The 14,581-nt window shown below is 30.5% G+C and overlaps 1 protein-coding gene and 1 long non-coding RNA gene across 7 annotated transcripts; one reads left to right on the top strand and one right to left on the bottom strand.

The window, feature by feature from the left end:
• Window positions 1-5,143: 5,143 nt before the first annotated feature.
• Window positions 5,144-8,307, bottom strand: LOC102612472 (uncharacterized). Of its 2 annotated transcripts, XR_008053579.1 has the most exons (3): window positions 7,721-8,006; window positions 5,833-5,939; window positions 5,144-5,464 (listed from the first exon to the last, which is right to left on the bottom strand). It is a non-coding gene; the product is annotated as an uncharacterized LOC102612472 (long non-coding RNA). The 2 variants fall into 2 exon arrangements; XR_008053578.1 differs by lacking the exon at window positions 5,144-5,464 and having other exon boundaries at window positions 5,568-5,939; window positions 7,721-8,307.
• A 4,576-nt stretch (window positions 8,308-12,883) lies between these two features.
• On the top strand, window positions 12,884-13,947 carry LOC102611879 (isoeugenol synthase 1-like). 5 transcript variants are annotated; one of them, XM_052438414.1, is made up of 3 exons: window positions 12,885-13,218; window positions 13,407-13,544; window positions 13,857-13,942. In XM_052438414.1, exons 1-3 carry the CDS (start codon window positions 13,120-13,122, stop codon window positions 13,866-13,868), a joined length of 249 nt encoding a protein of 82 aa, XP_052294374.1. In that variant the 5' UTR covers window positions 12,885-13,119; the 3' UTR covers window positions 13,869-13,942. The 5 variants fall into 5 exon arrangements, 1 of the variants encoding a protein (XP_052294374.1); XR_370623.4 differs by lacking the exon at window positions 13,407-13,544 and having other exon boundaries at window positions 12,884-13,218; window positions 13,862-13,945; XR_008053486.1 differs by lacking the exon at window positions 13,407-13,544 and having other exon boundaries at window positions 12,884-13,218.
• Window positions 13,948-14,581: the final 634 nt, after the last annotated feature.

The raw sequence follows: 14,581 nt of genomic DNA, 5'->3' as shown, positions 1-14,581 counted from the left end.
TTTTTGCTCATATATGAATGAGTATCTATATATAAACACAAATCCCTTAGCTTATTTTTCTCTTGTGGGATAAATTCCATTTTCTTTCAAATTTCCAACTTTAAAGGTACACTTTGAAAGTCAATTTGGCATTCACCCAAACATCATTTTGAATAAATAAATATACTATTTCGAAGTGTTCACGGAGTAGAATCCAAACCTTCAAGATTTTTCACTTTCGTTAAGTGGGTCACACTCAAAATGTGCCCTCAAAATAGCATACTAATATACTATTTTTTCAACATTAACTTCATTGGTTCAATTGGAGATGCCATGTATTTATAGTCCTTACATTAAGATTTTTTCTCTATGACTAATTTTTAACCACAACTTTCATCTAGATATTTTTAGATGTTTAGAAGATATTTTCTAGATGTTTCGATATTTCGCAGATCTAAATGCGTCATATTGTGTAAAAACTATTTGTCAACAAAAACTTTGTTTGGTTTATGTGGTTGTTATGATTTTTGAAAAATTAAGACACATTCAGAGCAACGAAAATGCCCGTTCACGAACCAAGGTTTACAAGCAAATCTCATGCTTGAAAGAAACTGAAGAGGAAAAACAGTTTCTTGTTGTTCTGATACGTGCTTCTCAAATGAGCTTATTTATACTACCAACTTTAGATTCTATCTGTAATTCACAAAATAGGCGGGGAAAAGCAGACAAATCCTATGATAAAATTGAAGAAAACAATAGAATCACTTTCAAATGGTCAGCAAGAAGTGAAAAACCATATGATGATAAAATTGTTTAGTAAACTTAGCGCTAGAATGGATTCAATATGATGGTAGTTTCGAGAGTAAAAGTTAACTGACACAATGTTGAATGCTGAATGGATTATTTCACTTAATTTTATTCAAACTTTTTTGATAAATTTTCAGTGTTAAGTTAAAAATAAACAAACTGAAAATAGCCGGATTTAGTTTCAATATTTAGTAAAAAAAAAATACTGAACCCTTAATTCTGGCAGTTTCCTTGAATGAAATTATTTAATCAAATAAAAAATTGTTTTCTTATTGGAATTGCGCATCCGTGTCTGTCTCATACGATTCATATTCATATCCTATTTTTCTTCTTTTTAATCTCTTTTTAGATTTGTTGTATTTAATCCTTTTATTTACCCAGAAAGTTTTACTAATAAAGGGTTCATCTCACTTAAAGCCCTATTTATTACGCAAGTAGTTTCAATATTATTTTGTTAATGAGTTTGAAAGCATTCAAATTCAATTGTTTCCATTTTTCAGGTTATATTTTTAGTTTATTTTATAAAATGCATTGATCAAATTTGAGGTCATTTTAGTAGTTGGGGTTCATTGGACATAAGGTCGATAAAAGTATGAAAATTTATTACCAGTTGATAAAGTGACCAAATTAAATATGGATGATTACACTAAAGTCTTATTCAGGGTGTAAACAATATCCAGCCAACACAGAACTTTGGCGATGCGGGCCAAGTAAATAGCTAGTCAGGGGATGAGTCAGGCCATAGACCTAGGCATCACTTGACGAGCTTGAGTAGGTTTGGAATCCTAATTTTGTTTAAAATATATATATTATTTTAAATAATTGTATTTATTTAATCAGTTTAATACATATATTTAAAATTTTAAACATTTAATTTATATTTGCATCCCCAATTTCATTAAAATAAAATTTAAAATTATATACATATATAATATTATAAAAAATAAAATCCAGACTTTAAAAATGCTCAGCTCGGGTGTCCAAAAACCATGTCCATATTAGATTCAGGTTTTGCTATACCCAGGCCCAACCACGAGTTTTTCCATCCCTAGCTTACTCGTCAAGGTAAATGCTCCTTTAATTTGTTATGGTTTGAGCAAATTATTTAGTTATCATATTTTCAAAAATTATCTAAAAGCACCTTACTACATATATAATTCCATGAAATCTAATTAATTATCTATTTTTCGTAGTTTCTTATCAAATTTGTTTGATTTTTAAATTAGATCAAATAGAAATACCATTTCTCCCTTAAAAAGTTAAATCTAATCACTACAAACCAACTGAGTAATTGGTTTAATCCATAGGAATTGAAAGAATATTTAACCTTTTTATTATTTATAACTATTTATTTATATCATTGCAAAGTGCTAACAAATAAAGAAAAAATAAATTGATCATTGCACTTCGAGTAATACTAGACATTCTTTATTGGGTAATTTTCAGGGACCTCCCCTGAGGTTTGGCGTATTAACACTTAGATAGAATGTATTGATATAATTACAGACACCACCCCTACTGTTAATTATGAGTTAGATTGACCGTTAGTGGACTCTTAAAGTTACTAAAATACCCTTCCCACCTAAATAATTAATTGATAAATAAAACTTTGAGAACTGATGGTTAATAAGTTTGGCTGCAATCACACAACATCAGAAAGACCAAAATACCCATCAATGGAAAGTAATTGACGTTGTTATTATTAATTAACTCTTCAAAATCAAATGAAGCTGCCATTATAATCGTTGTAAATAAATGTTAATAATTTGAACAGCAGCAACAACTATAAATGGAGGCTTTTGCAAGTAAATAAATCATCAAAGCACAATTTATTCTTCATCTTCTACTTAAGAAAACTTTGCATCTGTTTCAATAATATCATCCATTCAAATCATCAATAGAAGCATTCAACATAATCAAGATCAAACATTGTCTCAACCCTATGGATTTTCAAAGCTCAAACACATCCAGTCAATCAAACATGGAACAAATGAGCCATGGAAACACGACATAAACTCTCACTTCCTTAGCATGTTTTATAGGCTTGTCAAAGCAAACATCCTTGACATTGACATCCTGCCACATCTTCTTTAAGCTGGTGTATTACTCTAGAATTATTGTTGCTACATCAATCTCATCTCCAGCTACCACAGCCCAGATCTTCATGTAAACATGGCTGCAAGTTATAAACAACAACATATCATAAGTAATAAAAAACCATTAATAAATTAAAATAAGCTACATGAAAGTTTAAAGAAAATTATACCATCAATAATAATCATTTCAAGATGAGAACATCAAGCAAGATTACGGTATGGACTCTGTTGATTTGAGTTTAAGTTTTAAAGGCAAAAAAACTACAAATTCTGTGTGTAGTCGACAGACTTGGAATTGATACTTACATCTCTTTTTATGTGTAAAAGCAAATAATTGTCATAATACATGAGATTGAAAATACTATTGGTGCTTCCTCTCATTACATGCTCTGATGAGCTCAAAATTAATAGAACAAAAAATTAAAGCTGTGTTTTAAAAGCTATATTCTAAAAGCAAATTTGATATACTTCAAACTCCAAATAGATCAAGATAAGATAAAAATACCACAGCGATTATAATCTTTTTTTTTTTCGAATGAGAACATCAAATTATAATAATACTTTCTGCTTGGATTTCCAGAAATTAGTTCCTCTTTTGTAAGCTATGTGCTACCAACATGACAGCTTCTAATAAAAAAATGATTAAGCATTAAATCGGTATAACGAAGATTTGAAGAACCTTGTTACGGCTATGAAATAGCTCTTCCATTAATCGTGTATGTTTTTCTTTTGGAAGAGTTCAACAGTTTTTCAATAAATTGTTACAATTACTCTTATATAGATGCTTTCATAGAAAGTACTTTCATCCAAAAATAGCTTCTGTAAAATCGCCGTCTAGATTTAAACATGTAAATTCAGCACAAATTTTTGCCACAAAAACAAAAACAAAAACACAAACACAAAAACACATAATAACTACCCTTCAATTCTAAAGACGAAAAACATAATGGATATTTAAAATTAAAAAATAAAGAAAAAGAAAAAAAGATGAACAACAATCAGAACAACTTACTATACTTGATTAATAGAAAAAAAAAATTCAAATTTCAAAAACCCATTTTCATTTGTAAGTAATTTAGAATCAACCCATTCTTTAAAAAAACATTAACAAACTAATCAACTGCATCTGATTTGCATCTTCGAACTGTCACAAATGAGGACTAACCTCTTTCTCACTCCAATTCCAGTCGCTACTGAAGCCATTCACCCCCGGTACTCACTTCGTGGAAGTCTTGGGCCACCACTAGAACTCATATCGTTCATAACAGAAGCTAAACTCTCCTTCAATCTTGATAAAGTTTTGGGCAAAAGGAGCTACTCTTTCACAGCTTTAGAAAGCTGAAATTGGTGTTGGATTTTACTTATGTGAAAGATAAAGCTAAGATTTTTGCTTTCTTTTGTCCATCGAGTATTGCAAAGCACTGGATAATAGATTGTAACAGTCAATACTTCCCAGACATCAACAAAGTTTTAGCTTATATTTGAATTATTTTGAAATTTAAATATGCTTTTACATATTTACCCTTTAATACTGACGTCATATGTATTTTTATACTAACAGCAGGAGAGGTATCTGTAATTATATCAATACATTCTACCTAAGTGTTAATACGTCAAACCTCAGGGGAGGTCCCTAAAAATTACCCATTCTTTATTGTATCCTTCTTCGATCTAAATTATTTGGGACAATAAATAAATTGGAAACTACATATCAATTTTATGCATTCAAACCCATAAAATAAAATAAGATTGAAGCTACTTGTGCAATAGGTCCCCAAGCGTTAACTGAATGGCTTTTAAACAGTTTTATTTCTTTAGAGTTTAAATACTAATATTAAAAAAGATTAAAAAAAATTGATTTAAACTTTAACCATGCATTTACTTATTTACTTTTCTTTCCCCTGATTTTATAACAAATACACCCACAATTAACTTCTTTGTTCTCTAAAAAGTCAAAGTCAACTAACCCTATAGCGTAATTCTCTTTCTGAATTGTTTTGAATTGATTAGAATGGAAATTAAAGCCTAAATAGTGGCTTGGTCATGAAATGCATGACAAATAAATGAAGCACGCTATTTGTTTATTGTTATTTTCTCATCAGGCATGACGTAATATGGTATATAATAAAAATTGGAAAGATTTTGTAATTTACAGTTATATTTTGAAATACGTTTCCTCTTATCTTTTTAAAAAATTATATTAGTAAAAAAATTTATAAAAAAAAAAAAAGATTGTTCACCATCTAACTTGAGCAAACATATTAGCGAATGGGCCGCAATTTAAACCCAATTGTAATAATTATTGAACAACTAAGATGGGCTGGACTTCGACTTGATCCAAAATGACTATTAAAATTTAGAAGCTGTTTCTTTCTCATTTAGACAAATGGATGAAAAAGGCTCCCAGAAAAAAAAGAAAAAAAGAAGAGAGATAGAGAGAGAGATTGATGAAAGACTATTACATCTTATGCTGCTTTGACAGACCCACATACATATAATTTAGTTTTTGGGTCCCGCCTGATCAGTCGCACCACCTTAGCAGCCTAACCCACATAAGTTCTCAGACGCATCACCTTGGCAGCCTAACCCACACAAGTTCTCAGTCAGAGAAAGTATCCACAGCAAAGAACTACACACATCAAAGTGTATGAATTTTGCTAATTGTTTATCAATAGGACAATCCAATAAAATAATGCCATGAATGTATTTTGTCACTCACTTCTGTAACTACTATCATAATCGGTCAATTTCAAAATAAATGCAGTAACATTCTACTAAATAACCATTAAAAATAAATAGTATGTCTACCCCAGCCAAGTCTTTTTTCCTAAAGAATAAAAGAAATATTTCATTACAAATAAATTGGGAATCCTAAATTATCCAGGATTATATGTATCCATTTGCAGTTTTACTTCTTTAGTCCAATCTTCAAGAAGGCTAAAAATCTTACAGATCTGTGGCTGTACGAAGAAGCCAAAGGTTGTGATCCAGCAGCCCCCTAAGGGTTTATGTTAATCCAACTAATCCTCCATCAAAAAAGCCAAGATCATGAAACTACTGCCAACATAACAGATGACAGGAAAGTATATCAGTTGTCCGCGTCAAAACATTTCCCATGATTCATAAATGATAAAGATGAAAGGTACAAGTTCTGTTTGAGTTGGGGCCAAGAGCAACATCATATAACAAAATTCAGGCATAGAAAAACAGGGCTGTAGAAGCTTATTCTCTCCTCATAAAAGAAGAAATCTAGATCAAGTTAAGCAAATAGCAGGCTAGAAAAGACTAGTGAAACAAACCATTTTAAGTCCACCAAGAGCAGTGAGGCAAAATGGATGACTGTCATTTCTCCGATAAAAGAAGCATGAAGCACAAAAAGATACCCAAAAAAGCATAAGTGATGAATCTACTATGCTACAACTACAACCAAGAAGAACTCGGGCACAGTGTAAAAAGAATTCATCGTATTGACATTTATGCGCTACAATTCTTCATGACAGACTGTGGCTCAAATTCTAAGCCTAGTTCTCCAATAGTCATTTTCCCATGAAAGATATTCAACAATTGAGGCACATGATCCTGATATTTGGTCACGAATGTATCCAAGAAGTGCTTGTTAGAGTTTATCACCAGAGAAGATAAACAGATTTTATTTTCTTCATTGATCAAGCCCTTTGAAAGCAAAACTCTTATAACTGAACAACGGGGGATGATCCTCCTCTCCAAACTATACATAAAAGCACTTGGAACATGGGCAATAGCTGAAGGCTGCCAACCCATCTTGTTTACCAAAAAATTGAATACGCTGACTAATTTGGTCTTAGATGCAGTCATTTAAATGGGACACTTTCTAAATGCCAACCTAATGTCCTCATCAGACCAACCCCACCTCCTCAAGACATCCAATTTGCACTCCAGAGTTGATTGACCAATTGAAGAAAATACTTGCATTGCATGGACAAATTCACATTTTTGAGGATTAAAACCCATTTTGATGACCTTCTTAACATTTCCATCAAACTTATCCTGTCTTTGGAGGACAATAGGGGGATAACATGATAAAATCAGTGCAAAATTGGCCTCGAGCATTCCAAGGTCTCTCAAGAATGCAAGTTTCGGAGACACAGTCTTCTGCAAATCAAAACAAAATAACCGCGTTCTTTTTTTCCTCAAAACTTTAATAACATTTTCATCAGAGAAAAACACACTTTTGAGGAATTTATAATTGGGAATGAGTACATTCTCCAAGCTTTGACCCAAAATGGCTGGGATTGACGAGCAAGCATCAGCAAGTTCAGCGTCTGTGGCCCCAATAGAATTCAAGAACTCAATTTTAGGTAAGAGAGACCTCTTGGGATGGGCAAAAAGTAACTGTGGGCGCCACCCTAACAAGTTTAGCAATTTGGGAACCATTGAATCCACGATTTTTCAAAAATTGAAGGACTGAGTCTGGTAGTTTCGAAGATTGAAGCTTTACTCTTTCGGCAACAGATTTTGCAATTTTTAGGGACAACCCACATGAGTTTATGAGGTATGACACCGTAAATGAGCATTCTTTTGGCACTTTCCTTTTAATTTGTTCGTCTTCAGTTGAGAATAACTTAACGCCAAAAGGATTAAACAACCTTGCGTTCTGAACATTCAAACCCAAACCAGAAAACAAATCCAAATAAGAGGTGGCTAAATCTTGCGCAATAGACCTATTACTATTTGATAACACTTGTGCTAGTGATAGCCTTCCATTACTTCTATAAAATAATCCATACATCTTCGAAAACGAAAACTTACAGATAATACTAATGTAATTGAATTTCGTTCAGTTGAAAGAATTCACTCACCAGCTCGTGCTCCTTACTGCAAAGGGGAAGAACAAGAACGCCTCAGCTGATTCGTTTTATGATGCCTCCGGAATTCACGAAAAAGGTCGTCGTGTTTATCTTCACACTTCAGACCACCAAAACGACGGCAGTTCTGGGACCGCGCCGTGTTCCAAAGTAAGCAGTCCTTGGCGACAAAATTTTAGGATTTTAAACAAGGTGGGTTTGGTACTGGTTTTGTTTTGGCGTTTTCCGTTTTCCAAAACAAAATCGTGTAAAATGCGTTTGCTCACTGTTTTTTGTATTTCGCGAGAATGAATCATTCTCATTTTTCAGCATTTGGTATTGCATTTTGAATGGCGTTCTTATAACTCCTACTAGAGAAAAGAAATGGCTAGCTTTCTTAAAATTACAAACATATTGTATTAGAAAAGCTTTTAGCCAGCAATAGAAAAATAAAGAAGCAACACAAGATAAAGAATAAAATAAAAGAGTAATATATTATAAAGTGATTTTATTTATTTTAAGTGTGTACAAAATAAAGAGATTAGAGAAATACTATAGATTATAATTCTTTTTAAGATAATAGAATTTATAAATAAGTCAAGGGTTACTAGTGGAAGATAGTGGAGAGACTGAGAGATGTATGTTATGAAAATCCACATTTATTTTAATAAATTCATAACAGTACTGTTTAATTTGAAAGATTTTTGTATTTCTTAAAATTCCCATATTGTTCGGACATAAATGATTAACATAAGTGATTAACTTTAGACATAAACTAAAAGAAAAGTAAATTTGGTCCTTACATTAGTCACTTGTCAAATAAATAAAATAAAGATAGGTTGCGGTCCTATATGCATGACTTTAGCGACAAAAAAACATAGAGAACACTAACTTAATGTTTTTCAACGTCTTTTATAAAAAATAACAAACAAAAAATTTATTCCTCACATTTTCTTAGAAAATGGTGAACCAAATAAATTTAATTAATTTTTGTACTTGTATAGTGAAAATGCTTAAGAGAAAATGATAGCAAATACACCCTCTTAAGTTTTCTAGTTTCCAATTGAAAAATTTTCATCCAATACATTCGCATTGATAAATTGCACTTGTAGACAAATCACTTTACTAAAAATATAATATTATGTTATTTTATTTAATATTTTTAGTTTTTAGAACATATTAATTTTATTTTTAATATTTTAATAAACTCCCTTAAATTCTCACATTATAACACAATTTTTTTAAGTTCTATTATCTTCATATTTTCAGACAAACAACTAAAAATGGTTTTAAGTTTTTGTTTTCAAATACTATTTTAGAGACAAGCTATGAAATGTATTTTTAAATTCGCAAAAATAATTATTTTTACATTATAAAACAAATACAAAACTATGATTTGAAAAACAATATCAAACACAAACCCCATTTATTTAAAAAAAATAATTGTTTCCTTATCCTTTTTTAAAATTTACTAGAACACCCTAAATGTTAACAATATTTTGTGAATTGTCAATATTTTTTTACTTCAAAAGTAGTACTGAAATCATTCATTTTTTAACTATCATATTTAACTATTAAATAGAGAGCAAGTTGCTCTCTATAGAGCTTATTAGGTTGTTTATCATTATTCCATGAGAAGAAATTTGGTGGTTTTAAAACATAAAAGAATGAAATAAAAAAATTCTAAGAATAATATTATACATAGTAACTATTGGTTCATAAAATCATGAATTGAAGAACATGCTGGGCTCTGGCTTGGGCTTTGTTAAGCCCGAAGCTTAAATTTTAGGGAAATTTATCAAAATAGATACAAAATTTTGGAATTTTTTAAATTTAACCCCTCAAGCTTTTTCCTATCATAACTAGCCAAATACTAGTTTTTTTTTAACCAAATAGTCCTCATCACTTTCAACAAATTTATAAACAAATGACACTCCTACAAAAAAATTCAGAAAAAATCAACACTTCAACACTCTCAACACTTCTACCAAATTATCAAACCTCATCTCTCTCAAAAAATCACCAAATCACATCAAATAAATATTCCATAACTGAAGATATAATCATCAATTGGAGAGCTTTTTAAGGTTAATGAATGTTCTTAATGTATGTTCTTACGCAATATAAACTTTTAATGTATTAGGTTTAAGATTTAGGTTCAAAATTGATGTGAGTTTTATTGTAAATGTTATTATTTTACACCATAAAACAAAGTGATTTCTTAAGGTACTTTAGTTTGAGTTGAGGAAAAAAAATCATTGAAAACAAGAAAAATTTGAGGTAAAACAAGCCTAGATTATGTGGGCTAGGAAAGTTCATGTGCAACAGGCAGTGAGACAGGTGGCTAACATATATAATCACAGTATGTGCGATAGCCATGTAAAATGTGTTTGATATCTTTCAGAGGCTATAACTTAAACTATATGTGTCCGTTTTGAACATATAATATATTATTTTGAAACTGGTGACGAGACAAATCAAAGCATATTAGAGCAACAATCACTTGTAGCACCAAAAGACAATCACATTGAAACTATCTTTTGGTCCGATAGGTGCCTGTCGCACCAACATTTGCTTATCGCACTAAAATACAGTGACTTTGAAACTTCATTTTAGTATGACGTGTATATCACACTAATATACCTTGGTTCTTCTTATCCCAAGCTTCGAAACGATATATTATATGCTCAAAACAGACACACATAGCCTAAGTTATGACTTTTGGAGAGACCCAATATATTTTACATGGTTGTCGCACATATTATGATTATGTGCAACAGGTAGCTGTGTTTATGTACAATAGAAACTTGTCTCACTGCTTCTCGCACGTGAACTTTCATGTTGCACTTAATCTAGGCTTGTTTTACCTCAAATTTTTATTGTTTTCAATGATTTTTTTTTTATTTCTCAACTCAAACTAAGTACATTAAGAAATCACATTGTTTTATGATAGAAGATAACAATATTTACAACAAAATGCACATCAATTTCGAACTAAATCCTAAACTTAATACATTAAAAGTTTCTTTTGTGTAAGAACATACATTAATCCTAAGAAGCAATGCAATTGATGATTATATCTTCAGTTACATAATACTTGTTTGATGTGGTTTGGTTATTTGTTGAGAGTAATGGGGTTTAATGATTTGTTGGGAGAATTGAGAGTGTTGAGGTTCCGATTGTTCTGGATTTTTCGTAGGGGCACCATTTGTTGGTAAAGTTATTGAAAGTAATGAGGACTATTTGGTTAAAAAAAACTAGCATTTGGTTAGTTATGATAGGAAAAATTTTGAGGGGTCAAATTTAAAAAATCCTAAACTTTTTATAGCTATTTTCGTTGATTTCTCAAATTTACATCCTCATTAGAATGTACAGTTACTTAGTTGTTACTAAATGGAAAATATAAGAAAAAGAAAAAAAGAAAAAAAGTTGCAACATTCTTGTGGTTTGGCGAAACAGTTATGAAGGGATTGGAATCCACTACTCAGCTAAATTGTATTCAATTCTTCATAATCTTTTGTCACATGTGCATGTATATATAATTATATATGGTTAAGATTTAATTAGTTTTATATTATTATGCAATAACTATCAATTTTTTTTTTGGAAGGTTAGCAACATTAAATCCAAATATGTTATAAAGATCTTCTTGTTTTCAAAAATAGTTATATAGATTTTTTTTATTAAGTCTGGATAAAATACAATTAGATCATGAAAGTTAAAGAATATAATTATCCTAAAAAAAAGATTATATGACCATCTTTTAAATAAAAATATATCCTTATATTTTTTCCAGATCAAATGAAGATTTTGATACCTATTTATGAATAAAAATGAAAGAAAAATATATCTAAAAAGCAGACAAGGGACCTATCATCATTTGTGAATAAACCATTGTATTATTCATGTGAGACCATTGTATTATGCGTGCGAGAATCTGAATATGCATAAAAATGACTCATTGCCTTGCTACTTGCTGGATGCATAGAAGAAAAGACACTGTTCATTTTTCATTTTAGGAACTACTTGCTGTTAAGATCATTTATAAGATCTAATTGCTGTTAAGATAATATTGTCATAAATTTGAGATGGTATCATCTAATTGAAATAGTAAAAACCTCTTGAATTGAAAATAAGAGTTTTAATGTTTGATGTCTGCTCACATGAATGGAGATGAGACTGAGTTATCATTAGACTAAGGACTAGTTTGGTATTGTGGTCGTTGATTAAATAAGATACTCTTGCTATCTAGATATAATAAGTTGTTGATTAAAAAAGAAGTATAGTATTTGATAAACTTTATTGTTGTAGTTGTTGTGCGTTTGAATTTAAAAAGCAATGTACATGCGTTCAGTAAATTTGATTACAAACGTGTTATTTTATTATATAATGACCAAAATAGATATAAGTTTAAATTACCTTTTATTTTTCTGGAGTATATTTAATAATGTTTAGACATATCTTTTTCTTTTTAAAACACATAAAATTACATAAAGAAAAAAAAATCTCAATTAAATAAAATCCAATGAACTTGTTGGATCAAAATTTTGATACTGAAGAGAATGCACAATAGTTTTATAATTTGTTGTGGTGATAATATGATATTATGGCTTATATATCAGGGTGTATGAAAAAATAAGATATAGTTATTTTTAAAAATTTTAAGGTTATAATAGGAAATTTAAAAAAGTGTGGTAGCTTATATAATAAACTGATTATGAAAGACAACCCGTACCTGCTTTTAAAAGCCACTTTCAAGATGGAGAAATTGTGAAATAAGTAGTTTTTACAAAATTTATCAAATAATATTTTTGCCACCAGTATGAAATAAGCAAGTTATTGAATTTCAACATTAATCTCAAACGAGGCCTAAAAATACTATATATCACATATTTAAATTATTTTTAAAAAAGTAAATTATGATTTCACCTAAGAAATATCTCCACAGGCAGTATGTCAAACAAGTAATATATTAAAATAAAAAAGATAAGAGAACAAAACTCCATGACATGACACAAGTACTAGATGATGGATGCAATTTTCGGATTTTCAACATGCTGAAATAGCTCCATTAATTTTAAAATTATGAACATCAACATGATTGCAATGAAAAACTCCATAAACTGTGAAGTCACACTTATTCTTTTACTAATTATAAATGTTCAATCCATTGCGTTTCTAGTAAAAAAAAGAACAAAAATGCCAATTTTTTTATTTTTTATTTTCATGACAAAAATGCAATGAGCTCTTTCGTGCTATCATATATATAAATGTACGCAACAAGAGAAGGGAATATGAAAGATAAATCGAAGTAAAAGGAAGAAATGGACGGTGAGAACGCAAAAGCTTTGGGGGTACCGGATACTTCGGCAAATATATGGTGAAAGCAAGTGTATTTTCTGGTCACAAAGCCTATGCTTATGCTCGACCGGTTAAAAAAAAAAAAAAATTCAAGTCCCTCCAAGCTTGAAATCTATAAGGAATTTCAGGATATTGGTGTCGCAATTATTGAGGTAACTTCATCACTCAATCATCTCGATCTCCTTTTGTTTTCTTGATCTCTCTCTCTTTTTTTTTAGTGCGCGTGGAATGATCTCTTATACTTCTTTTTATGAGATTAATTTTGTGCTGATCTAATTAGAATCTTCAATATTATTTGTAAGCTTAAGTATTAACAATAATACTGTTGAAATTAAAACAGGGAGAGCTAGACGAGCACGAGAAAAAAATTGTATCTATATTTAAGGAAGTAGATGTGGTGATATCTAGTGTAGCTTATCCTCAGTTTCATGATCAACTGAAAATTGATGATGCCATCAAAGTTGCTGGCAACATCAAGGTACTTGATTGAGCTCTTTCTTTCTGAAAAATAAAATAGATCGCTTGTTTTTTTTTTTCAGAAATTTAAATATAGTTTGTTTAGTAAATGGAAAATATTATGAACTTTTAAATGTGGGTGTTCACACTTTCTAAATGTAGATTTAAGCTAAGAAATTGTAGTTATCTAAAAAAGACGTAAAAATATATACGAGGGCTAGTAAATTAGCAAAATACCTAAAATCACAAACTCTAATTTAGTATTTGCGTCTTTGTAACATTTTAGTGTCTTTTTACAATTCAGTGCTGAAATACTTCAAATTTGTTTATATAGAACAGATCTTAAACATACTATGTTTTGGCTGCTGGAGGTTTCTTCCATCTGAGTTTGGATGTGAAGAGACAGGGTAAGGCCTCTGCGGGGGTTTCCGAGGAATACAAATAACCTCCGGGTTTTTTCAGCTTTGGCGAGCATCTGGAATAACTAGTGAATTACAACTCTATTGTACCGCAATTGGCGCATTGATTTTTGCAGCCTTAATGCTTTTTGCTGGTTGGTTCCATTATCACAAAGCTGCCTCCTTTTGAAGCTTACTTGGAGGAAAAAAACGAATGGTAAGAGGGGTAGTAGAACTGTGGAAGCAGCTAAAATTCCCTATAACCTTTGTCTCAGTCATCTCTATGGTGCTTACTTTGTGAATGTCTTGCTTCGTCAATCCGAATCACAGGATGAAGTAGTTGTTTATGGAAGTGGTGCAACAAAAGGTATTTTATTCTCCAAGATTGAATTCCACATATTATAAAATGCAATTTAGACCTAATGGCACTGTCTAATTACAAACTTTTATGTATAACTTGTCACACGCACAGTTTGTCTCTATATGTTGATTTTACATTTCATAAAATTCTCACATCTTCATAATTTATAGTAACTCAACGTTAGATATTGCTTCGAATTGACGTGCGAAGCCAAAATTTAAAATTTAGAGGTGTAAAAATAATAGAGATAAATATCTAGAGGTTAAAGTCCATAAAAAGTAAATAATTATTGTCCGTAAA

This window comes from Citrus sinensis, chromosome 3, assembly GCF_022201045.2.
Source record: "Citrus sinensis cultivar Valencia sweet orange chromosome 3, DVS_A1.0, whole genome shotgun sequence".
NCBI lineage: Eukaryota > Viridiplantae > Streptophyta > Magnoliopsida > Sapindales > Rutaceae > Citrus > Citrus sinensis.
This window is presented reverse-complemented; position numbering and strand designations above follow the sequence as displayed.